Source organism: Malus sylvestris, chromosome 15 (genome assembly GCF_916048215.2).
Source record: "Malus sylvestris chromosome 15, drMalSylv7.2, whole genome shotgun sequence".
NCBI lineage: Eukaryota > Viridiplantae > Streptophyta > Magnoliopsida > Rosales > Rosaceae > Malus > Malus sylvestris.
The window spans coordinates 53,837,785-53,863,489 of NC_062274.1; the positions used below are offsets into that span (position 1 = coordinate 53,837,785).

Here is a 25,705-nt window from a genome sequence, read left to right on the forward strand (position 1 = left end):
AGTCTGCGTAACCACTAGGTTGTTAACCTTGACTTTCTCCAATTTCGTCGGTTGCGTAGCAAGTATCACAACACTTTAAGACTTGGTGTAGGTTGTTCCACGCTTGGCAGAGGTGAAGCTAATCGACTACGTAGCATGTCGGCAGTGGATAAATTTTCGTATATGCGCGCTAGCTTGTTTAACCTTTCACAAGAATGTGCGGTTGTATAAGTCGAGCGCGGCTTTACTGCTCGAAAGGCAAGCCGTAAGCAGTCTTCCAGAAACCGTAGGCTACCTTAGTGCACTCAGTAGCAGCTTTAGGGTTCCAGGGCAGCCCTTTGTAGAGCGTACTGAGTAATGTGCCTCCTCCGTCTCTAGGGCCCGGTTCCCCACGGATTAGGCCAAGAGACTAAAAATCCTTCAATTAGCTAAGCCTTGACAAAGACCATTGTGACTACTTCTAGGAATCCAGACGCAAGCCATCGTGCATCTAGTTATACTAGGGTAGCCAGGCTCATCCACGTTTGGATATTCGGAGTGTAAAGTTTATCCTCCCGTCTTAAAGAGTTGACCCATATAGGTGTCGGGGAATTGGTTTACCCTCTCGCACTAGAGAGCAATTAGTTTACCCTCTCGCACTAGAGAGTATGGTTGGTACTTCTAGAGGCGCAATTCCTGCGATGAGTCCCTGAGAAGGGCGCAGTCTTCTTTTGAAGTGCAGGAGTGATAAGTTGTTGTAAGCATACAGTTGAGCCAAGTTGTGATTACTTCTGAATTCCTCATTGAAAAACGAGTAAAATGAACGAGAACTTAGCTGTAAGGTAGGAACTGCATAACAACTGGATAGTCATCGGCTTGTGAGGTGGTGCCCGTCGAGCTGCTTGAGTCTTCGAGCTTTGATGTAGCGGGAGGTCACATATGGTCCTTCCTCAGATTGTAGGCATTCCACTGCTTTTCGATCTTTTTGTCATTTCATGATGGCGAGAGTGTAATTACTCTTGCTGCGTACTCTGTTGATCTTGTACGGACCTTCCCATATGGGATCCATCTTTTTGCAGTGATGAAGGTTTTTCTTAGGACTAGATCTCTGGGCTAGAACTGCCGGATCTTAGCCATTTTGTTGTAGCTGGAGAGGAGCTGCTGCTAGTAGGCTGCAATACGGGTGCTAGTCTGCTCTCGCTTTTCCTCTGCCAGATCTAAGCTTGTGACCATCTCCTTACTGTTCTTCTTAATGCTTGGTAGTAGAGTGGTGATACTTGGCTTGATGACATTGGGATGAATGATTGCTTCCGAACCAAATGCTAAAGAGAAATGAGTCTCATCGATTGCTCGTCTTTTGGTGGTGCGATATACCTATAGACATCCGGGGAGTTCGTCTGGCCATTTTTCCTTCTTGTTGGTGAAGGATTTCTTGAGGCAGTCGAGGATCATTTTGTTGGATGCTTCGACCTGCCCATTGCTTTGAGGATATCTCGGCATGGACATGTGCTGCTTGATGCCATATTCTTGGAAGAACTTCTCCAATGCCTCAAGTTGCTTGCGTACTTTCTCTAGGTATTGCACCATCATCTGATGTTTTGCCGTGTACTCCCCAGTAGTCTGGCTGGTGATTAGCTGGGAATCAAAATGAATTACGAGCTTTTTCACTACCAAGTATTTTGCCATTCAGAGGCCTGCTAGTAGGGCCTCGTACTATACTTCGTTGTTAGATGCTTTGAAGCTTAGAGTGATCCCCTGCTCGAGCATTGAACCGTCTAGGGTGACAAGAACCACGGCTGTTCGCGAGCCTTTGTAGTTGGATGCGCCATCAACATGCAAATGCCAGAAATCTCCATTGAGGGAGTAGGTGCGAGTAAAGTGTGCTCGGCTGCCTTCGGGGCGTCGTTGGGCTGCTCTATTACGTTGTCAAGGCTAGGCGTAAAGGCGTGGCAAGGAGTCGTGGAGCTGTGGTCATGGTACATATAGCAGGAGATGCTTAACTTTTGATATTAGGCCATTCTAGAGCTGAATAATGGAGCAAGGGTTGGCTAGAGCCGTGTGACGTGCGGCAGAAGGTAGTGCTCAACTGCCGGTACATGTTGCTCTTATGTAAAATCTTCTAGGACGACGAGGATAAAACTTGCTTCTGAGTGTTCCTTCCAGTGTTCGTCTGCCCTTGGTGTGTCTTTTGGGTTGAGTTGTTGCGTTTGTCAGAAAACTTTGCATCCACTAAGGTCTACTCATTTATCGTCGTGCGTCTGGATTCGACGGAATAGTGCATCATGATGATGACTGCGTGCGTTTGAAGGTAAAACTTGAGCTTTTAGGTTACAACAACTATCACCAAAGTTAGCTTTTAAATTCTTAATAACATCAATAAAAGCTTTTAAACTAAGGAATACAACTGATAGCATCGATGAGAGCTTTTAAACTGTGGAATATAGGTAGTCGGCCCCCCAGCTCTTCTCGTATGATGGTAGAGCTTATTTCTGCTTCAGATGCGACTACTCGTCCAGTCAGACTTTGAATCTCCTTTAGAGTAGTGAGGAACTTCATATTCAAGATCGCTTAGATTTACTTTAAATGGGCATCGGCGAACTTCGTCCCAAAGTGCATGCTTTTCTGCCAGAGCGAAAGAGTCTACCAGAGTTAGATCTTTTTTCATTATCGGTTTTCTGAACATTGGGTGGTCTGCTGGAAGTTCTTTTTGGAAGGCTACTCTAGCTATTGAGTTGTTGCATCTGACTATTTTTACCTTCTTTGGTTTGAACCTCTTCACATTGTCGCGAAGCGACTCCTTTGGGTTCTTCTTGACGTCGAACAAATTGTCGGACTTCTTTTTGATCGAGCGATAGGATGAATATTCTTTGGTGAAAACTAAAGAAAGTTCGTCAAAATTCCATATAGATTATGGCGGCAGGGTGTAGAACCAATCTTTCGCCTCGCCTTGTAGAGTGGTGGCGAATATCTTGCACATGAGATCATCGTTGTTTCGATAGAGGATCATTGCGATTCGGTAGTGCTTTAAGTGTATCTCCGGGTCTTCATCCCATTTGAAAGATGTGAAATGTGGCATACTGAACTCACGTGAAGGTTCTACCTGCTCGATCTTATCCGTGAAGGGTGACCTGCTTATGTTGGTCATGTTCCGTCGTAATGCCTCGTCAGTGACCTCATTGCGTTGGAAATTACGCCATCGCTTGGTCAAGAGTCTTTCTACTTCTTCCTGAATTTGCCTTTGTTGGGGTAGCAGAGCTCTCGGCTACCTCCAGCCGTGACTTACTGGTCTAGGCTACTCTTCCATGTGTTTGGCTCATCTATGCTACGGATATGGTGCGTGTGGTGTGTTCCTAGCAGGAGAACGAGTTTTTCGCAAGCTGCCTGTTGAACTTGAGCCGGATTGAGTAACTACTTCTCTTCGTCCGTCGTGCTGCCTACTCCGATGTGAGGTGGAGGATGCTCATTGCGGGCTTAGCTACGAATGAACACTTCGCCTGGAAGGTTGCTCATGTTGACTATCGGAGTGTGACCCTAACCGTGAATGTATGCTTGCTTGTGGGCCTAATCGAGAGTGCACGCTTCTCCGCGTTCTGAGACGGGAGTATACGTTATCTTGAGGGCCCAATCGGGAGTGTACACTACTTGAATGCTTGGTTTGTGGCTGGTCGAGTGATTGCTTGCCGAGACGTTGCTGAAGAGGTTCTTTGTTTGCCCTTGTCCTACTTCGGGATACCTCGTCTGGGGCACGTTGCATCTCAGTGCGCTGCAAGAGCTGGTTCACCAAGGTCGTTTGCTATGTGAGGGCACTCGTCAACTCTATGACTTGTCGAGACAAGTGTTGTTCGCCACTTGGAATGGAAAAGCTTGGAAGGAATGTGCCTCCTTGGGCAATAGAAGGGTGGTAGACTCCGGGCGCGAGATTTGAGTTGGAAATGTCAAATTCATGAATAAATGTGGTGAGAATGCCCCCGGCTTGATGGTAAGTCCGAATGGTTGAGATAGTCTTGGGCCGACTTGGGCTGTTTGGAAAGCCACGGGAGCAGACTAGGCCGCAGGAGCAGGCTGGGCCACAAGAGCAGGCTGGGCTGAGAGAGTAGGCTGCTCGGCGGGAGCAGGCTGGGCTATAGGAGTGGACTGCTCGGCGGGAGCAGGCTGGGCCATAGGAATGGGCTGCTCGGTTGGAGCACGAGAGCAGGCTGCTCGGAGTGTGATGCACATGGGTGCGAGGCTTGAGCTTGGCTTGACAACGCGTTGAATTCATGTTGGGCTTGGAGTGACATGGCTTGGGTCGTGGCCTTGGTGCCGTGAGCCTTGGATGGCACGGCTCGGGTCGTGGTGAAGGCACCATGGACCTCGCCACGGGTGGCTACCAAGGTAGCCACCGCGGTGGTTCCCGTGGTAGAAACTCGTGGTGGTGGTGCCGCTCCACTTATTGTCGCATTTAGCCTTACGAATCTCCGCAATCCCATTTCTTGAATATTAGAATTTTCACTTGTGTAATTTTCTAAATTTCTAGCCATTATATTTTTCTTATACGTTTTTTCAAAGAACCTTTGCAAGTAAAAAATTCTAATAATAAGAACGTATGAAAAATATTCAAATGGACTAGAAAATAAAGAAAAAACCTTTTTGTGCGAGAGTCTTCTATGAGTATGGATTTCAACTCTCATTGAAAGCACCCATTTGTGGATGCAAATTTCTTCCTCCTTGATCTTGGACAATTTTGCACCTACAAAACAATTAACACCTTAGGTTAAGGCCAAGAGCCTCACGCGTCCATGATGAATGGAGGGGGGCTTTGGCCGAAGAACCTCTGATGCCAAAGTTAGAATTTAGAAAGAAAGATGTTTAGAGAATTTTGGAATTTTTGCCAAAGTGTTGGAATTAGGCCTGGGCATGGACCGGGCCGGGCCGAACCTAAGTTTGAAGGAACCGGAGCTTAAACAAAACGGGCCGGGGCGAGTATTGGATTTTCTAATACAGGAACCAGACATTACTCGGCCCGGTTGAAACGGGCCGATTTGGGCAAGGTCCATGGGTCCTTTTTTTTTTTTTTTTGAAAAAAAAAATAATCAAATTTGTACATAATACAGATTACAAACTGCACTGTACAAATTGCAAACTGCACTGCACTGATTGCAAACTGCACTGCACAGATTGCAAACTGCACTGCACTGATTGGAAACTGCACAGATTTGCGCAGATTGCAACTGCATAGAATCACATATCACATACTGCATTTATGTAGATTTTGCACAAATTCACCATTATTCACATCCAATTTAAATACAAAGACCAACATCCAAGTTCATAAATTAACAATACATCCAAAATAACAATATTACATCGTCCAACATCTAAAAATGAAATCAACATACAAAATATCCAAAAGTCCAAGACACCAAATTCCAAAAATCAAGTAATTCAAAACAAGAAAAACCGTCCATACTTCAAAGCACTCTCGGACCTGCAAGAAGATAAAATTAGAGAATTCAAACCAATACTATAACTAGCTACAAATTAAGCAGCTATATTCCTCATGGTTGAAACAATTACATATGCTTTAACCAGATGAATTCCTCATAACAATCATCAATACTACTATCATATTACCCCAAATCCAATAAGTTTTATTCCCTAAATCTTCCATAACTTGTTCTTTGTTGCCTCACATGGTGTCCAAGCTTTAAAGTTCCTTTTGGCTATAAACAAGTGGTATACAGAAGTAGGACTCTGGCAGGATTCAATATAAATAGGCAATATATACCTGAAAACACGGTACAATGGACGGTACCACAAGACATAGGATCCAGGAGCCCCTGATATGAAGTAGATAACAACAAGGAACCAAATTTTTACCGCTACACCAAAGATCAGGAAACGATCAATTTCACCCAACATGAGATAGATCCAAAATGAGAACTTGTTTACATGCAGGATAGTTGCCAAGTATGTTTTCACACGCACCTTCCCCCCTTAATCCATGCCGTAGTAACAACTATTACATTCCAGAAAAGGCAAAGAACAAGTCCTGCATAACACCACCGATCATCACAAAATTTAGGCAGCCTTCAATGAACTTTAGAAGTTTAGGACATATAAACAATAACATAAGCTATAAAACATCACATTACACAGATAGACTCACGCAGCCTATCTCACACCCAAAGGGCAAGATGAAGTAATGCTAAAAAAACAGATGAAGTAATGCTAAGATTCAATTGATTTTAAAACAAAATTTGATAAAGCATAGAAGAAAATGGGGGTTCGGTTTTTAGTTTTTACCTGTGAGATAGAGACTGAGTACCAGATTCATATCCTTAAAAAATGCTGGCACTAATCACATAAAATTGACCTAAAAACACAACAGGTGATTCAAAATCAGAGAACTCGAAATGCAGAAAAACAACTAAATCAAACTCGACCCACATAATATTTAGGAATTTAACACCTGAAATAAAGCAGAGAGCTCGAAATGCAGATCAGTTATATACACAAATGTTGGTTTTTACCTGTGAGACTGAGAGAGAGAGAGGTGACAAATCGAGAAGATGGGTGGTGGGGTGACTGGGTTCTGTAAGTCTGGGATGCCGTCGAAGTTGTTGGGCTGTCGTGGTGGTCGCCATGACCGTCGTGATGTCAGGGTGGTAGAAGGGAGGGGATGATTCACAGACGGTGAGAGAGACTCGAGTGAGAGATTAGAGTGACATAGTCGAATTCGATAGGACGAGGAAACCTAAAATGAACGGTTAAGATTGGATAAAGAAATGATCTTCAATCTTGTCTGTCCATTCTAATTACAAATGGGCCGGTCTGGGTACCCGTTTTTCTATATTTTTGGAACCGGCCCGAACTGAAAATGTCTACGGCCCGCCCCGCCCCGCCCCGTTTCTGTTTTACAAAATTAGGACCTGGCCCGTACCCAGCCCGAATCTCTATTACCCGTCCCGACCAGCAATTTCCTGTACTCGTTTGCCCACCCCTAGTTGGAATGGCTTTTTGGTGAAAATGAGAGCCTATATATAGGGATAGGCTGGTCCTCTTTGGAGAAAAGAGTGGCCGGCCATAGGTTGGTTTTTTGGCATGAATTTTGGTTTAATTAGCCAATTTATTATGATTAATTGGCTAATTAAACATAAGGGGAATGTTTTTGTGTTTATGAGATTTATTAGCTAGCTAATTAGTGTAATTAAAAAGGAGAAAATGATAGAAAAAGGTAGAAAATATGATGGATTCTTTCTTGGATGGGGTTGGCCGGCCATTGATATGGTTTTGGGATTAAATGGTGACTTAATTGATATTTAATGGATTAATTGGGTAATTAATTCATTAATTAACCAATTAACATAATAATTTGGAGGTTACCTTGCAAAATGGAATTTGATGAGATAGACTTTGAATTGTTTACCTCTTTTGGAGCATCTTTGACTTTGTTGAAAAAGGATTGTTAACTATTTGCGCGTAGAGATCCCGGTGTACCTCAGGGGTATTTTGGTCATTTTTGTCTAACAATCTACGTGTCGCCTTGTGATTATTTTTGGCTCTGCACTTGTAATGCTCTATTTATAGAGCAAACATTTTGAAAAGCAAACAAAACACTATTAAACTTGTGAAAGATTTACTATATACATTTGGGCATACATACCCAGTATTTACAACAAAGATACATATATTTGTAGAACGGAACGAGTCAATGTTTTCCAGTCGGTCACGTTACGTACGTTGTGTATAATAATAAAAAAGAGGAATTGCTTGGCAATGGCAAGCGTTTGTGCTCGTGACCTTCCTGTAAAGTCAAAATTAAAGTCTACTTTTACAAATTAATAAAATTATTGAATGTTTGACCATACCATACCGCGGAACAGGATCCGATCCTCTTCAGATCCTATTCGTGCGGAGCCTCAGGATAAATAGATCATGGTCGTTCACCATAGATCGAACAGCTACGATTCCACCAACCTCCTGTTCACTGCCTTCTCTCTTTCTCCTTTCAATGCTTGGCTTCTCTTGTTCCCAAATGGAACGAGTTCACGACAAAGGCATGTTATCAACTCGTCGTAAACTCAATTGGCTCATGGAACAAGTTTGCGACAGAAGACGATGTGCTTCAGTGCATGATGAGCGAGCAGATTGGAGACAACATTTGGTTGGGCAAAGCCGTGGGGAAGAGAAAGGAGGTGGATGAGACATTGCGTCCATGGATTTGGAGGTCCTTCAGCTGCGACGGCACGCTTAGATGGTGTGTTTTTTTTCACCATTCAATCTGTGTTGAACGACCAGGATCAATGGATCCCGAGGGTCCGCACAAACAGGATCTGGAGAGGATCTTCTTCCCCATACGAGCCATTAAGTTTTGTTAATAGCTCTCATGAAAAGTAAGTTTTGTTAATAGCTGTCATGAAAAATAAACAACGGAGACGGAGTAATGACAGAAGACGTTTTTGTTGTTAGACTTGTTTTCAACCAATCTCAAGATTGTTGCAAATATATACGGGGCTGCTTGCTGCTTGGCTGAGCCTCAGAGCCTCAGGCGTATTGTCAGTACTAGGGATGCTAAATTCAAGTAGATATGTCTCTCAGTTGAGTAGAGTAGGGTAGAGACGAAAACGAAGAATTAGAACTTAACCTATTTCTCTGCTTCCAAATTTGCAAACAGACTGTAAAAGTCCCTTTCAAGTTATGACTAATAAAAGGGGACAAATTCTTAATCTAGGCAATACGATCGTCATGAGAAAAAAAGAAAGAAACACAGAGGATGTCTTACCAACTTGTATCCAAACATTTTGTGCAAAATGCAATGAACAAAAAAGTGAATGATATCTTTGATGCGCTTCATAGTTTCTGCCCCTAATGATCCTTGCTTAACGCCATGAACAGACACAAAACTTTCCCGTGTTGTTAAAAATGGAAAAGGCTAGTGACACCGTTTTAAACACTAAAGGCTTGTTTTCATAATCTCATTATTAATTGAACTTAGACATGGCTACTTAGTCAAAAAGGCTTAGGTTTCATATCTAGTTGCCATCCAAGAAGGCAAGAACACCGTCCGCTCTTCAGTCTTCATAAGCAATTTGACTCCCAAAGGCTGCATTAGGAACCATGGCAATGACCACACACAAAACCATAACCAAATTTAATTAAAGGCCTAAAATGAATTTAGTTTAGAAGTTGAAAAATGCAATTCAAAGGAATATACGAATAGAAACCAAACACAAACTTTAAATGATGCAATCTTCAAATGTAAGACATTCTGGGAGTAGCGACAGCAGATTAAAACTCTGCACAAATAAAACTTACAGCCTTCAAGTTCGTTAAGGCCCTAGAGAAGTGAAAACATTTTATTCAAACATCAAGCAGAAAAGGGCACAGAAATATAAGAAACTCCACAACTTTTTCCTCCTGCTGACTCCTGTTGACCACGAGCACCCATCTGCAAGATCAGCTAACTATCAAATAAGAACATAAAAGGACCATACATATTTTTGGAAGAGTTCTTCTATTTAAACACCACTTCTGATCTAAGTTCACCCCAATTTCTATTTACACCCCATTAAACACCAAATCACACCCACCAACACATCAACAGACACCCCCACCAAGCCTTCATTAAATAGAACCTAAGAAGACACTTTCTTGTGTTCAGTTTTAGTTGTGCATGTTGATATCAATATGACGCCCTGAGTTTATTATGGAGTTGTCAATACTGTTTCAAACAAAGAATCCAAGCAGGGAACAAAAGATTCAGTTACTCAGGTTGCCTTCTATAAGGCCATTGCAAGTCTGAGCATTGAATTAACAGAACCCTAAAAACACCCAAAAGCCCTGTTAGATATATACCTAATTTTATATTATGATCCCCAATCAACAAGAGTATACGTATAGCATCATCATCATATTGTGCCAATTGACCAATTGATCGCTGGAGTTGGAGCCGATGGCAGCACTGCCGCCGCCATTGGGACTTTGTGGGCTAGTTTGTGGTGCCATTCGGGTGGATGTGCATTGGACGAGTGTTTTTCTTTGTTCTCAATATGTCCTATAGTCTGTTTTGCACAATTAAAAGGTTTTTAACACTTTTTGAGTTAAACTGTAGTGAACTCAGAAAAAAGTGGTGTTTAATAGAAAAACTCTTTTTGGAATGCAGGAGAGAAAACAAATACATTCTGTCTCAACTTTAGCTTGCGAGCACTAGCCTTATCAGGTTTCAATTAAAATACCTGGACGCCATTCTAGTTTTACATACAAAGTGCTAGTCCAGACTTACAAGGAGCAAATTTCAGTCAAAGAATATGAACTTTTCATGTTAAGAAGTAATGAATTGCCACTAAAAGGAAGCTAAACAAATTTCCGCTAAAACTAACAAGTTGCAAGATTCACAACCACAAAAACTAACAAACCAATGCAGAAGTATCCTAATCAAATTGCCACTAAAAGGAAGCTAAACAAATTTCCCGAGAGATGACAACAATCTCTGCACCTGCCAGTCGTTAAGTAGTTTGTTTAATCTCAAGTATGCAGATGCATACACTACATAATCATAGGTGTATGCATACCATCTTTCCTACAAGTTACAAGTAGTTGTTTCCCATTTCAAAGTTCAATTGAAAGTCCCACATGCATATAAGACCACTTAAAAGACCAAAACTACAAAACAAACAGAAAAAATTGGCATCGATGACTTGAAAAGTAATGTAGGGCAATAATGAAAACCCAAATGGACAATGATCCCGTAAATACGTTGTATTCAAATCTAAGTACCAATTTGATGAACACTGCAATATAAATATGTAAGATTTAATTTTTGATTTGGAATTAAAGCTTAGAAATTAGAAACGACTGCTATATGGAATCATTGATTCCATTTTCAGCTGGAATCCCTAACAAACAAAAAGAAACCCTAATTGATAACTGAGAAAAGAAAAAGGTTGGATCTTGGAGACTGACCTCACCTGACCCGCTGAATTCTCTTTCTTCAGTGAGTAGCGGAGGTTGAAGAGACGGAATGAGAGTGGGCGTGATGAGAGGAGGAGGGGGATGGAGCGACGAGGCGGTCGTAGACCTGCTCGCCGACGAGGTAGACGCCGAATGCAACAAGAGCGATGCCAAGGCCGGGCGTGGCGTGGCGGAGCTGATTAGAGAGCATCGGATGCTTCCTCCACTCGTCCCTCCTCCTGAAGAACTCCCCTGTCGTCCCCAGCGCCTTCTTACTCCCACCCATTTCCGTATCTCTCTCGATTGATTACCCCTTCGTCTTCTTTCCTGTTTGTTTTTCTGTTTAATGAGAATTTCTCTCCTGACTTGGGTTCTCTCATCATTTTTGTCATAGGGTGGGTAGGGGTGGGCTTAGTTTGGGCTTAATATGATGAAATACTGGGACTCGATGGAGGCCCATTAGCGATCATTAGTCTACCAACGGACCCGCCGTATGTAAATACACAATAATTCTGTTTCCGGTTGAGGAGGAAAAAAAAGAAAAAAAGAAAAAAAAAGAAATATTATACAGGAAGCGATGAGTGGTGATTTTGTCTCCAGGTTGAGGGAATATACAGACAGAATCCTCCTCATCTCTTATGTTGAATAAAAAAAAGAGAGAGGTGCTGCAGAGACAGAGAGGCACAGGGAGGGAAGGAAGGAAGGAAGGAAGGGTGAGGTTTTGAGGTCTGTGGGTTGAGACATGGACGTCCTCAGTCTCAATGTGTCTTCCTCAGCAGCTTTTTCAAATGATAACCTCCGAATCCCACCACTTTCAAAGTTAGCAGGAGGAGGAGGAGGAGGCCTTAGACTTAGACTTGCAGCAGCAGCAGAAGCAGGCATTGGGAATGCAGGCAAAGCTCTTGTCTTTTTTATCTCATTAAATTACTCCTTTCAAATTCATTGATTCAAACATTTGTTTTGTATGCTTAATTGTTTAATAATTAATTAATTAGCTATATGCTTGCATGCTTCTATTGTCTCTCAGGCAAACAATTCAGTTTCAGGCACAAGGCTAAGGCTAAGGCTAAGGCCCTGCATACTAGAATCTCTGCGAAAGTTGCCAATGAAGATGTATCTTCATATTTCCCTTTCTTTTTTGTTCAATTATCACCACCACTTTTGTAAATGGTTTACTTGATAATGCAGAAACCAGAGACTAGATCAATAGTGAAAGAGAAGAGCGTGTCGGTGATTCTTTTGGCTGGAGGGCAGGGCAAAAGGATGGGTGTAAGTTCTTCACATTCCCCATTTAGATCGTCAGATTCTCTTCTTCATCTGCATTTTTCTGCATAATGCAATGGATGAAATAGAATCCCCATCACCTTCATCTATGGATTTGGTTGTCATTCCAGTCCCACAAGATGATCATGTTTTCTCGTTATGTTTGTGCTACTAGGCCAGCTTGCCAAAGCAATATCTTCCCCTTTTAGGCCAGCCAATTGCATTATACAGGTAACTGACTCACACTCTCTCAGTCAAACCACTTATCAAACCAACTACAATGCGTCATTTTGTTTAATTAGCTGAATGTTTATCTGGTTCATTATAATGATGAATAAGCACTTTCATTTTGTAACTTTAGAAGGATTATAAAATGAATGAACCTTGGTGCTTTGGACTATTTGGTTGCAAGACCCAGTTGCTTGTAGATGCCAAAAGTTCCTACAATACCAAGTTTGAGTTGGTGGATTATTGGATGCCAATTTCTAGACACAGTTACTCTTTTGTGACTGAAACCTGACCTCTTTGTGTCTTTATAGTTCTAGTTGCAATAGTCCTTTTCAGATTCTCTTGTGTAGGTTTTTTATTCATGTCACGTGGAAATATTAATTGACTTTCTACTCTCTTATTTTTTTTCTTTCCGCGGATACAAATCTTATGCTCTTCTGAATGATATTTTGGATTCCATGCAGCTTCTACACTTTCTCCCAAATGATTGAAGTCAAGGAAATAATTGTAGTTTGTGATCCCTCCTACAAGGATGTTTTTGAAGGTTATAATCCTCGCTCTCTGGCCCTCCTTGTAAATGCATTGCCTCTTGGCTTGGCATGCTTTATATATTCGGTGTAGTGATGCAGGAGACATTTAAACTAATTTGGTTGGTCATGTTCTCAGACGCCAAACATAAGATCCAGAAGGAACTTAAATTCACACTACCAGGGAAGGAAAGACAAGATTCGGTTTACAGTGGACTCCAGGTGCACAGAGATTCTTTCTTTTCCATTGTTAATCAAGAATTAAAAAGCCTCTTTCATTTTGTAAAGGCCTCTCATTTGTTGCCAAAGGCTCTATATAGAAACAAAATCTATCTGATTTAAAATTATAATGAAGTCTAGGCTCTGCTTTATCTCAATGTCTGTTGCATTACCTTACTTGATATATGAAACTGAGAAGGCTGTCTATTGTTCTTTCGGGACAACGCTTCTGTAATGAAACTTTGGTTCAATCATTGAAGTTTGTTGAAAGTTTTCTTCTCAGTGGGAATGCAACTTTATCCTATTTTGCAGGAAGCTTTTTCACTTTAATCCCTAAGCCTCAGTGTGAGAAATGTGAGATTGATATAGGTAGCCCGAAGCCTGAATTTAACTTTTTCCAGATGAATTTTGAAATCTTCTTCAAGGGCAACCAAAAAATCCTTCTGTAACGACACTCTCTGGAGTGATAGTGCCATTAGGCCTATTCTCTATTTTTTATTTTGAAGTTTGTTCGTTGTTGTTATGAACAGATATTCTTCCATTTTTCTGTATTTGTCTTGCACATTGTAACCGGTTAGTAACAAGACAGAAGTCAATGATTTCTTCTTATTTATTTTGAAATCGCATTGATATATACAATTGCATTGATCGTTTGGTGCTTTTTTATTTTTTATTTTATATTTTAATTATGAAGCTGATGTATGACTATTATTGGGAGCATAAACTTATCTTCTTATGATTGAATACAATTCTCCTGTGGACAGGCAATTGATTTGACCTCGGAGCTTGTTTGTATCCATGATTCTGCTAGACCTCTGGTAGCATCAGGAGATGCAGCAAAGGTTTGAGATGCAGATTTCTTTCCCTGCTCACATCTAGCGCATTGGCTTTTATTGTCTGTTGACTATACGTACTTAATGGTGCATTGACTTTCATTATGTAGTGTACTATGTTCTTATGCGTTCCTTCTGGATTATGGTTTTGGAGGTTATAGACCAGTGCTACCAATTGAGTTCAATATGTAAAAGAACACATATGAAATATATCACACTTAGTACATCGTTTGGTATAGAGCAGTTCTACTTATTGAAATAAATCACTGTCTGAATTAATTAGATACTTGTAAATAGTTTGTCACAGTTGGCCGTTTCCTTGCACATTCTGAGTGCTGGAGTCAATATGTCCAGTCATAGTTGGTCTCTCTCAAAAATATATAAAGAAGAATAAAAGAAATGGAAATTTTTATGTGGGTTCTAGTTGTTAGATTTAGGCATTTATATGTACGGTAAAACATTTAATTTATGCATGGTTGTTTATTTGTTTGTATTCTTAAGTCGGACTCTTCCCTTGGATATTTAAAAGAATGATTAGAGTTGGAACTGTATGCCTTTAGGTTCTCAAAGATGGCTGCTTAAATGGTGCAGCCGTACTTGGTGTTCCAGTAAAAGCTACAATCAAAGAGGTACTACCTTCAGTTTAGTAATATTTATGCTAAAGCTGTGTCCGTTTAGTATCTCTTTGGTCTCTTTTCAGTGAAACACATTTAATACGTGTCTTGAAACTCCTAGTTTCATGCTTCCTTTGTAGTTTGGTTGTATCAAAGGATATTATGTTTTTTTACTCAACAGTTCAACTCCACATTTGACATAGTAGTGTGACATAGACCTTACAGAAGATTCTTTCAACTAGTGGTAGTTTTCTGTTCCCATCTTTTGTCACCATGTTACGATGCTCCATTCCTCAGAGGATCGCCATTAATTGACTTTGAAATGGTCTTCCTTGACTCTGTGATGGCCATTACTTGAAGACCACATAAATAATACCATGTCTAGATTTCGGAAAGTGCACTTTGGAAATGTATGGAATTGCAATCTTAATTGGGGGTAGCAGAACCTTTTGTTTTATTGTTACTTTCCAGTCTAACTACACATTGCTACACCAACGAGCAATTCACCGTGTCAGTCCTCCAAATAACTTGACTTTCGTCAATCGATTAGATTGAACCAAAACTTGATGAGCTTATTCGTGTGCTTTATTTTTCTTTTCCATTTTTATATGCAGGCAAACAGTGAATCTTTTGTAGTCAAAACCCTTGACAGGAGAACACTTTGGGAAATGCAGACACCCCAGGTTTGCTCCTTAACTTATATATCTTAGTTGATCGTTTGAGGACCTAATTTAGAATGCTGATCAATTCCTACAGGTCATCAAACCTGAGTTGCTCAGAGAGGGTTTTGAGCTTGTCAATAGGTACTAACTACTAACTAATTCATGGTGCACAATTTAGTCGCATACTGATTGTTAAAGAATGCCAAACTAGCATAATGAGGCCATGTTGATAAATGTTGAGGCACTGAATATATCAGAGCGTTCCCTTGAGAGGCTGATGTTTGTTGTTTATGTTATTTTGAAATTGTCGTCGGTGTATGAGTGAAACTTAATATTCTGTCGGCCATCTATAATTTTCTCCATATTTCACTTTTTTTTCATGTGGGCTCCTAATTATAATTTGTAAGTATCTTTGTCCGTCAACTTAAATATGATTGGTATACAAATCCTGAACAAATTGTGCTTACCGCAGAGAAGGGCTTGAAGTGACTGACGACGTGTCTATTGTTGAGCACCTTAAGCATCCCGTGTACATCACTCAAGGATCTTATACCAACATCAAGGTAGTGAAACATGTATCCTAATTCAAGCTTGATTCTTTGACTGTTAAGCAATGTTAAGCAGTCCAGTTCCAACGTCGGACGTAAACGTTTCTCGGTGTATTTGGAAAGTTGGTTAATACTATGTAATGCAACGATGCTGGTGTTTTGGTTTTGCAGGTGACAACGCCGGATGATTTATTACTTGCGGAAAGAATACTGAGTATGAACTCGGGACAGTCTTCTCCCGAATAGTCTCCGTATACTGTTTTTGTGCCAGCGCTTGTAGTTTTGTTCTTCTTTCCTTTGCTTTTTTTTTTTTTTTTTTTTTTTTTTTTGGTAAAGCTTTCTTTCCTTTCCTTTGTGTAGGCCAAACTAAAGCCGAAAGTTAATTTAAGTTCAAAAAAGGTCATTGAAGGGGATGAGATTTTGTGCCACTGCTTCTAGTTCTGTTCTTCTTCCGGTATAAATAAGTTGTATCATATTTATACAAAAGTGTAGTATGTACTAATGTGATTAATTGAAGCATGTTTCCCCTAAAAGTGCTTATGTGTGTAATTAGAAGCTGAATATCATTTCTAATGAAATTGAACTTGAATAATAATACTGTGTACCAAGAGATGTTGATGATCAGAGTGGCATTGCTCGGTCCCTATGCACCCGAGATCGGATCTCCCTTTTCAGGGTTGAGAATTTAGAGTAAATTATTAGTGTTATATAAAATTAAATATTAAAAGTCCTAACCAAACAATAAAATAAAAAATTTCAACCTACCCGTTTCATTTAAGAAGCTGAATTCAAACGAAATGCCGGGGAGCGATTAGGGAGTGAAATTGCCATCGCCAGACTACTCCGTCCTCAGCCGAACCAAATGATCTGCTACTTCGCGCGCAGGTCCCTCCACGTGTCCCGAACACCCCACTGGAAGCTCCGGGACGAGTACAAGCTCACCCGCCCCCAGTTACACGACCGCATATCCCGCCTCCTCCTCCTCCAGCGCTACGACGCCCTTCACCAGCTCTCCTTTGACTTCTCCGACCGCCTCCTCAGCACCGTCCTCCGCCAACTGAAGCTCAACCCCGCCGCCTGCTTAGCCTTTTTCAAATTGGCTTCCAAGCAGCACAAGTTCAGGCCCAACCTCAAGTCTTACTGTATGATTGTTCATATCTTGTCCAGAGCTGGAATGCACGACCAAACCAGAGCGTATTTGAACGAGTTGGTCCGTCTCTGCAACAACCATTGTTCAGCATTCGTGGTCTGGGATGAGCTTGTTCGCGTTTACAGGGAATTTACGTTTTCTCCAACGGTTTTCGACATGGTTCTCAAGGTGTTTGCTGAGAAGGGCATGACCAAGTGTGCACTTCATGTGTTTGATAATATGGGTAAGTGCGGTCGAGTTCCTAGTTTGAGGTCTTGTAATTCATTGTTGAGTAATTTGGTCAGAAACGGTGAATGTTTCAATGCATTGCTTGTGTATGAGCAGATAATTAGGTTGGGGATTGTTCCCGATGTTTATACCTGTTCGATAATGGTGAATGCGTATTGTAAGGAGGGGAGGCTGAGTAGAGCGGCGGAGTTTGTCAAAGAGATGGAAAGTTTGGGTTTTGAATTAAATGTGGTGACTTACAATAGTTTGATTAATGGGTACATCAGTTCGGGAGATGTTGAAGGAGCCCGATTGGTGTTGGGGTTGATGTCTGAGAAAGGAATTAAGAGAAATGTGGTGAGTTATACACTGTTGATTAAGGGTTACTGCAAGCAGTGTAAGATGGAGGAAGCGGAGAAGGTGCTTCGAGGTATGAAGGAGGAGGAGGGGGACGAGTTTGTGGTTGTGGATGAACTTGCTTATGGCGTCTTGTTAGATGGGTATTGTAAAGCTGGCAGAATTGATGATGCTATTAGGATTCGGGATGAGATGTTGACCATGGGTTTAAGTATGAATATTTTCATTTGCAACTCCTTGATCAATGGGTACTGCAAGGTCGGTCAAGTTCGTGACGCGGAGGGAGTGTTGTTGCGGATGAGATATTGGAACTTAAACCCTGATTCTTATAGTTATAATACCCTTATGGATGGGTATTGTAAGAAAGGTCAGACAAGTGATGCATTGAAGCTTTTTGATGAGATGCTTCAGGAAGGAATCCATCACACTGTTATAACTTATAATACGCTTCTCAAGGGTTTATGTCAAGCGGGTGCTTTTGATGATGCCTTGCATCTTTGGCATCTAATGTTGAAAAGAGGGTTGGCTCCTGACGAGGTTAGCTATTGTTCTCTGCTTGATGGGGTTTTGAAGAAGGAAGATCTTGATGGGGCTATAACTCTGTGGAAAGATATTCTAGCAAAGGGTTTTACCAAAAGTAAGTTTGTTTTCAATACAATGATTAATGGGTTATGCAAGATGGGAAAAATGGTTGAAGCGGAAGAGGTTTTCGAAAAGATGAAGGAGCTAGGATGTTTACCTGATGAGATGACTTATAGAACCCTGAGTGATGGGTACTGTAAAATTGGGAACGTTGAAGAAGCTTTCAAAGTTAAGAGTTTGATGGAAAGGCAAGCAATACTTCCTTCCATTGAAATGTACAATTCTCTCATCAATGGTGTCTTTATGTCCAGGAAATTAAGTAAAGTGAATGGTCTTCTTGCTGAGATGCAGACAAGGGGATTAACCCCGGATATTGTTACATATGGAGCCCTGATCACTGGTTGGTGCAATGAAGGGATGCTGGATAAAGCTTTGAGTTCATATTTTGAGATGATTGACAAAGGGTTCACCACCAATTTAATTATTTGCAGCAAAGTTGTCAGTACTCTGTATAGGCTTGGTAGGATTGATGAAGGAAATAGTCTGTTGCAGAAGCTATTGGATTTTGATTTTTTTTCAGATCAGCAATGTTTTTCGAAGCTTTGCAAAGTTGGCAGTAGAAATCAAGAAATTCAAAAATTTGCAGATTCTCTTGATGAAAGTGCTGAAAGTTTCTCTCTGTCCAACCCGGTTGTATACAATATTGCTATCTTGGGGCTCTGCAGATCAGGGAAAGTTGCTGATGCAAGGAAATTAATATCGTCATTATTGCTCAGTGGTATTTCTCCAGACAACTTTACTTATTGCACCCTAATCAATGCCACGGCTGCTGCTGGTAATGTGACTGAGGCTTTCAACTTACGAGATGAAATGCTGAAAAGGGATCTTGTTCCTAACATTACCACATATAATGCTCTTATAAATGGCTTGTCCAAATCAGGAAATTTGGATAGAGCACAGAGGCTTTTCCGTAAACTTAACCGAAAGAAGTTAGTTCCTAATGATGTTACCTACAATATAATGATTGGTGGATACAGCAGAATTGGAAATACTGTGGAAGCGTTTAAATTTTGGAACGAGATGATTCGACAAGGGATTGCTCCCTCTGTTATCACTTACTCTGCATTGATCAATGGTCTTTATAAGCAAGGAAATTTGGAAGAATCTGTGAAGCTTTTGAGTCAACTGATCAAGGTGGGAGTGCAGCATAACCTTGTTAATTACATACTCCAGTTTGGTTCAAAGCATTGAATGAAGGGTGAGGGTAAGATATTAAACTTAAACATACGATGTGTCATAGCCGCTCCTCTGTGTTATTTCTCACCAAAGAAGCATTTATTAGCCTTAAAGTACTGAAGGACAAATAAAAAATATATACAACTGGATCGGTGGTGTTTTGTCTTCAAGTTCATGGAATATTTAGACTCCTCATCTGTTGGAATTTAGAATAAAAACAGCTGCACAGGTACAAAGAATTTGGAATTTGGCTCTTAGTGTCAGCTCTGAGTTGTCAAGGTTGAGATGGTGCCTTGTGTTCTTGGGTTGGACCAGTGAGTCTTCTTCACACACAGCCTTTTCAAGTTATAACCTCCGAATTCTAGCACTTTCAAATTCTAGCATTAGACTTTCAGGCAGGTCAACACCAAAGCTCTTCTCTTTTCATATCATTCAATTCAAAATAAAACATTGTTTGCTTAATTGCCTATGTTTATCTTGTCTCAGGTCATCATTTCAGCTTCAGTTTCAGGCACAAGGCTAAGGTAGCTAGAATTGCAATCTCAACCTTCACTTGTTTCTCTGCGAAGGTTGCCAATAATGATGTAAAATCTTCAAATTTACCTTTCCTTCTGTTCAATTATTATTTACAATTCAGTTATGGAGATGATGATTTTGATAATGCAGAAATCAGAGTCTAGACTAGTGAAAGAGAAAAACGTATCGGTGATTCTTTTGGCTTGAGGGAAGGGCAGGATGAGGGTAAGTCTTGTTGGATACCATGTTTTTACCTCCCTATATTCCCCATTTGATCATCAAATTCTCATCTTCATGTACATTTGCCTGTGTATGAATGGAATATGAATTGAAATGCTATATCATCTTTAACTACGGCTGTTTTTGTTAATTCCAAGTCTACCAGATGACAATGCTTTTTTATATGTTTGTGCAACTAGGCCAGCATGCCAAAGCAATATCTTCCGTTGTTAGGTCAGCCAAGTACATTGTGTACTATGTGTTTGATGAGTTCCTTATGGATTATGGTTTAGGCGGTGCTACTTATCTCAACATATCACTGATTGAATTTTTTTTGGTCAAACGATAGATTTTGTTAGATTAGCCACCAACGGGGTTTGAACCCACGCCTTCGTGCAAGGGCTCAACACCTTTCCACCATTGTGGTAAAGGGCCACTTGCACTGTTTGAAAATATTGAATACATGTTAATAGTCGGACGTCATGAAATTTTGACCTCAATATACCACTACTGATCTTTAACTTTTTTCTTATACTACTTGTTAGACCCTCTCTACTTGTTTCTCAATTGTACAGTAAAAGTAACCTTGTATTTCAGAAATGACTACAATAATAGCCTTTCTCCTCTTACAAGAATCCTATTTATAGTAACTAAGAAAATACTCAGCTACTAAGTAAACAGAATACTCATCTTCTTGGTACAGATGCAGAGGCAGTGATTAGGGTGGTTAAGAATCTGAGGGTGTGCTGGGATTGCCATGCAGCTATCAATATGAGGGATAATAACAGGTTCCACTGTTGCAGTGATGGGGTATGTTGTTGCAGAGACTATTGGTAATGGGTTTCGTTAATTTGTCATTTTCATGCTAATGAGAACACTGACATACCAAATTGCTAATATGCTCTGGGCAACTATGCCAACATGGCAACATGCCAAAGCAATATCTTTGGCTTTTAGGTCAGCCTATTGCATTGTACAGGTAGATTAGTTTTTCTGAGCAACCTAATTGGGGAATTTTTCTGATTTAGGATAGTAGCTTTGATACCAAGTAAGTTGTCCAATTAGTTGTGAACACCATGTATTAGATTGCCTTTAGAGTGTACAATGCTTTTTAGTCATATCCCTTGAGAATGGAGATGGATGGATACTGTTTTGAATTGGATGAATAATGTTAAAACAAGGATTATAAAGTGAATGAAACTTTATGCTTTAGACATGTTTTGCTCTCTTGCCTTGCCCTGCCCTCCTTGTAAATGCATTGGCTCTTGGCTTGGACATGTTTTGTATACTGGGTGTAGTGATGCAGGAGAAGTTTAAACTAAATGGTTGGTCATGTAATGTTGTGACACCCATACCTAAGATCCAGAAGGAAGTTAAATTCACAGTACCAGGGAAGGAGGGAAGGAAAGACGAAATTATTTCTTTTTCTATCGTGAGTCGAGAATAATAAGAAAGTCACCATAATTATACACAACAGGAGTGTCTATCATTTGTGAAGGTCTCTCTGTTGTTGCCCAAGGTTCAATCTATCTGATTTAAAATTATTATTAAGTCTCAGCAGAAGTGCTTTTCCGGATGTTGCTGGAAGCAGTGTGCTGATGCTATTTCAGAAATGTTGCACTGCCCTCTTATATATGATTTCTCTCTTTCTTCATTACCTATATCCATCATTGCTTAGTTGTGGTCCCGTGAACTAACTTTCTAACATCGCTCCTGAGGGCAATCATACCATATGATTCTAGAATCCAAATGCATTTGAAAGTTGTGTTGAATAAGGAAAATATACTTGTCAGTTGGGTGCATATATTTGTTAGCACGCAACCAAGAAAGAAAAATGGCTTCAATATCATGTGTGTGTGTATATATATATATATATATATATATATATATATATATATATATGCTCATGAGTCATGATCACACAAATTACATTTCTCCGCCTTGCACCAAATTTGAATAATATTTGATGCGAATGGAATAAAATATAAGAAATAATAATAATAGACAGATAGATTTCCAGGTAATTAATTCCACGTTTTATAGATTTCCAGGTAATTAATTCCACGTTTTTTGCAAAGCTAGAGAGTAGGGCAGCAGAGCTAGCTCAACTCCTTTGACATTGGTTTAGTTTGAATTCAAAGTCTAACCAGCCAAGTGACACGTAAGAAAGCAGCCCACCCACTTCCTTACTCTTACTTACTCCCTTTTACAAAAGAAAAGTAAAAAATTACTTGGAGGTGGATAATCCGGAAAGGGATAGTCTCCGGATCCATTTTGTGATCACATTTTAACCCTTTATCGTATATTTTACAATTAATTTTTATCAGATATTATTTATATTTAATTTTAAATAAAAAAATCAAATAATTTTTAACTCACGATAATAAATGATTAAAATGTGAGAATCCGATTGAATCCAATTCCGTATAATCCATATATAAATCGGACAAGAAAGAGAGAGAGAGGCCAGACACGAAATACGAAATTGGAACAAGAAGAAAAAAGAGAGAGACAGAGAGTGTGTGTTTTCATGTGCAATCACGGGAAGCGAATGGAGTGGTGGGGCAGTAGTAGCACCAGTAATAGCAGGAAGAAGAAGACGACCGAGACGACGAGGTTGAGAAAGTTGGAAGAGCTTCCGCCCTACATGAAAGACAACGAGTACATATTGGACCATTACAGATGCGAGTGGCCCTTGAAGGATCTCTTGTTCAGCGTCTTTGCCTTCCACAACGAAACCCTCAACATCTGGACGTACGTACGCATCTCTCTCCCTCCTCCTTTCATTTTCCCTCATTTATATATCGTCATCATCCTCTATTCAATTAACTCAATTACTTACTTAGTTCTGCCCAACTACCTGCAAATTAGTCATCATATTGAATTCATTAAGAAATTGGCCTACTTATAATTACTTGTGCTGCAGCCACTTGGTGGGGTTCTTCATATTCCTGGGACTGACGCTCATCACCTTGACGGACAACGACTCACTCACTGTTGCTGCTGCTTTCTGTTTGGTGGGTAAATATGGCAGGGCTGTTGCGGTTCCTGGACCCTTGATCAATGTCTCCTCCTCTCACAATGTAAACGCATTTCTTCCTTGTTCGCCGGTCAGTCTCTTTTTTCTTTTTAAATATTATTTAACATTTGTTTTCGGGAGTTGGGAATAACTTTTGTCCTTCACGCGACAATGGAATCAAAATAATCAATACGACGCGTGGTGTGGGTCTCACAAAGTCTGTACCCTTTGCTAGTGCGTACAAAAGTTTTTTTTTTTCTATACGCTTCCATTTGTTTTGTGCTTTCTTATTCAATAAACTAGTCTTCGTGCACACGCACATTTGTGTGCAGAAGGCATTTTTTGAATCACGACATATGCGTGATTTATCTGCTTTAAATGTATTTATTGAATTATGCTAGAAGAAATCCCTCATAAACCTTTCTATATAATTTACATTTAATAAATAATTGATTGAATTACATTATTATTAGTTTATTGTGGGGTTAAGCCCACATTCTCTTTAGTATAGATAATATCGTTTATTAAAAAAAAATAATCATTTGATAACTTATTTAATCACATTATTATTTGCGTGCGAATCACTTTTTTTTTATAACCGGCATTATACTTATGTTAAGATGTTTTGAACACAATATTCATGATTTTCTTTATTTTTTTATTATATTTTTCTTTCCCTTTCGGGCAACATCAACTTTCAATCATTCTTCCATTTTTTTATTCTTTTCTCTTCCTACTTAAACTTATATTATATTTTATGCTAATCAAATTACCAAATCACCCTTGCATTATTTGATATATTATATTGAATTGCATTTGGATTTTTTTGGTTGAGGGGTAATTTGGTCATATCAGTTTTGTCGAAGCCGTGACCCCAAATTGGGCCTCTGGCTTTATATATAGGTAAACATAAATAAATAGGAATCATTATTTGGATTTAGTAGACTTCTAAATCTCAAATTTCTTACTTAGATTTATGGAGAGAAGTACCACATGCTAGAGTGCATACAAATGCAATTAGTATTAGCAGATCAAAATGGTAAATACCGAAATAACCTAAAATGAACTAGTTTACAATTATCGTATTGTTCTTTTTTAAATTCATTATTATTGCTTTTCTCATTAATCATATTTTGTAAAAGAAGACAAAAATAAATGTACCCTTGGTTAACTAGAATATTAGACAAAAAAAAAGAAGTCAAATTGACCAAGGTTAAATTCATTATTAGTGCTTCCTGAAATTGCATAAGTTATTTAAAAGCGCTTTTAAACATGTGCTTATATGTGTGGTCTTTTTGTTGTTTGGGAGGCAGGACTCAGAGAGACATGCATCATCAATCATTCATGCGAATGTGAATGCGAGTGCGAAGCAAGAAGTTGATTACGATGGTATTCTACTTCCAATGTGGCCGTGGCTTGTGTTCCTAAGTGGGGCTATGGGATGCTTGGTTTGCAGCTCCCTTTCCCACCTCTTGGCTTGTCACTCTAAATGCTTCAATTTTTTCTTCTGGCGCCTAGACTATGCCGGCATCTCTCTTATGATCGTCTCTTCTTTCTTTGCTCCCATTTACTATGCCTTCTCCTGCAACCCTTACTCTCGCTTTTTCTACCTTTCTTCCATATCTCTGCTCGGGATCCTTGTCATCGTTACCCTTCTTTCCCCTAGTCTCTCTGCACCCCGTTTCCGCTCTTTTAGGGCTACCCTTTTCCTCTCGATGGGCTTCTCCGGAGTCATTCCTGCGCTTCATGCCCTAGTTATCAATTGGGGCCATCAACATATAATCGTTGCTCTGGCATATGAACTTGCTATGGCCATTTTATATGCTTCAGGAGCAGCATTCTATGTGACTAGGATACCAGAACGGTGGAAGCCGGGCAAGTTTGATGTTGTAGGGCACAGCCATCAGGTCTTCCACGTCTTTGTTGTGCTAGGCGCACTTGCACATGGCGCTGCTACTCTGGTTGTCATGGATTTTCGCCGAGGATCACCAACGTGTTCATATTAGGCGGCATTTACGCTGGTGACGGACTGGTGAGGGGTACAGCCATTGTGGCACCACACCGGGGTGTGTATTAGTTTGTTGAGGATTGCGTATTAGTAAGAAAATGGCTGCACGCAACGCATGTTTACTCGAAAACGCTGTACTGACTTTTAACATCCATAATTGATTGATAATTGATGCCATTATGGAATGAATGCGATCGAGTGGTGCATGCGAATTAATTAAATAGTACCAAGGGAGTGCCTGCGTTGTTGTTTGGTGTTCAATGTTAAAATGTACAACGTAATATGGTAACGTGCACGCGAAATTATGGGTTTTAGGCATATAATTACAAGGAAAGGACAACACAGGAAAAAGGAAAACATATGTGCAATTTTGAACTGCATCAGACAGGGCCCTATGTTCTGAATTGTGCAAAGACAGAGATACCTTTCATCATCACACAACTTCAAAAGAAAAAAAATAAAAGAAACCGAGTCAGTCTCTTTTTTCATTCTTTGGTAAACAAGAAACTCTCTTCAATTCATCGGCGATTCAGTGTAGAGCCCCAACCCCACCCCGCCTTCCTCAGTCAGACGGGGAGAAGCATGCATCTGCGCTCGCTCGTCACTTGCTCAATCAAGAGAAACTGC

The 25,705-nt window shown here is 40.2% G+C and overlaps 4 protein-coding genes across 15 annotated transcripts; 3 read left to right on the forward strand and 1 right to left on the reverse strand.

Annotated features, from left to right (window-relative positions):
* Nucleotides 1-9,157: 9,157 nt before the first annotated feature.
* Nucleotides 9,158-11,247, reverse strand: LOC126601519 (NADH dehydrogenase [ubiquinone] 1 beta subcomplex subunit 3-B-like). Of its 2 annotated transcripts, none has more exons than XM_050268248.1 (2): nt 10,908-11,247; nt 9,158-9,388 (listed from the first exon to the last, which is right to left on the reverse strand). In XM_050268248.1, exon 1 carries the CDS (start codon nt 11,174-11,176, stop codon nt 10,931-10,933), a length of 246 nt encoding a protein of 81 aa, XP_050124205.1. In that variant the 5' UTR covers nt 11,177-11,247; the 3' UTR covers nt 9,158-9,388; nt 10,908-10,930. The 2 variants fall into 2 exon arrangements, with proteins under 2 accessions (XP_050124205.1, XP_050124204.1); XM_050268247.1 differs by having other exon boundaries at nt 10,903-11,246.
* A 169-nt stretch (nt 11,248-11,416) lies between these two features.
* Nucleotides 11,417-16,317, forward strand: LOC126601509 (2-C-methyl-D-erythritol 4-phosphate cytidylyltransferase, chloroplastic-like). 2 transcript variants are annotated; one of them, XM_050268231.1, is made up of 13 exons: nt 11,417-11,789; nt 11,924-12,003; nt 12,079-12,159; nt 12,329-12,384; nt 12,846-12,925; nt 13,048-13,130; nt 13,892-13,969; nt 14,521-14,589; nt 15,189-15,257; nt 15,331-15,377; nt 15,709-15,799; nt 15,956-15,998; nt 16,145-16,317. In XM_050268231.1, the coding sequence occupies exons 1-13, from the start codon at nt 11,633-11,635 to the stop codon at nt 16,165-16,167; spliced, it is 957 nt and encodes a 318-aa protein (XP_050124188.1). In that variant the 5' UTR covers nt 11,417-11,632; the 3' UTR covers nt 16,168-16,317. The 2 variants fall into 2 exon arrangements, with proteins under 2 accessions (XP_050124188.1, XP_050124187.1); XM_050268230.1 differs by having other exon boundaries at nt 11,419-11,789; nt 15,956-16,317.
* A 239-nt stretch (nt 16,318-16,556) lies between these two features.
* LOC126601494 (putative pentatricopeptide repeat-containing protein At1g19290) lies at nt 16,557-21,705 on the forward strand. 9 transcript variants are annotated; one of them, XM_050268209.1, is made up of 4 exons: nt 16,557-19,344; nt 19,803-19,900; nt 19,983-20,057; nt 20,755-21,705. In XM_050268209.1, exon 1 carries the CDS (start codon nt 16,647-16,649, stop codon nt 19,329-19,331), a length of 2,685 nt encoding a protein of 894 aa, XP_050124166.1. In that variant the 5' UTR covers nt 16,557-16,646; the 3' UTR covers nt 19,332-19,344; nt 19,803-19,900; nt 19,983-20,057; nt 20,755-21,705. The 9 variants fall into 9 exon arrangements, with proteins under 9 accessions (XP_050124166.1, XP_050124169.1, XP_050124170.1 ...); XM_050268204.1 differs by having other exon boundaries at nt 16,558-19,715; XM_050268208.1 differs by having other exon boundaries at nt 16,558-19,715; nt 19,803-19,885.
* Nucleotides 21,706-22,453: 748 nt separating this feature from the next.
* Nucleotides 22,454-25,255, forward strand: LOC126601508 (heptahelical transmembrane protein 2-like). 2 transcript variants are annotated; one of them, XM_050268229.1, is made up of 3 exons: nt 22,454-22,805; nt 22,978-23,134; nt 24,384-25,255. In XM_050268229.1, exons 1-3 carry the CDS (start codon nt 22,582-22,584, stop codon nt 25,074-25,076), a joined length of 1,074 nt encoding a protein of 357 aa, XP_050124186.1. In that variant the 5' UTR covers nt 22,454-22,581; the 3' UTR covers nt 25,077-25,255. The 2 variants fall into 2 exon arrangements, with proteins under 2 accessions (XP_050124186.1, XP_050124185.1); XM_050268228.1 differs by having other exon boundaries at nt 22,456-22,805; nt 22,978-23,161.
* The last annotated feature ends 450 nt before the right edge of the window (nt 25,256-25,705 follow it).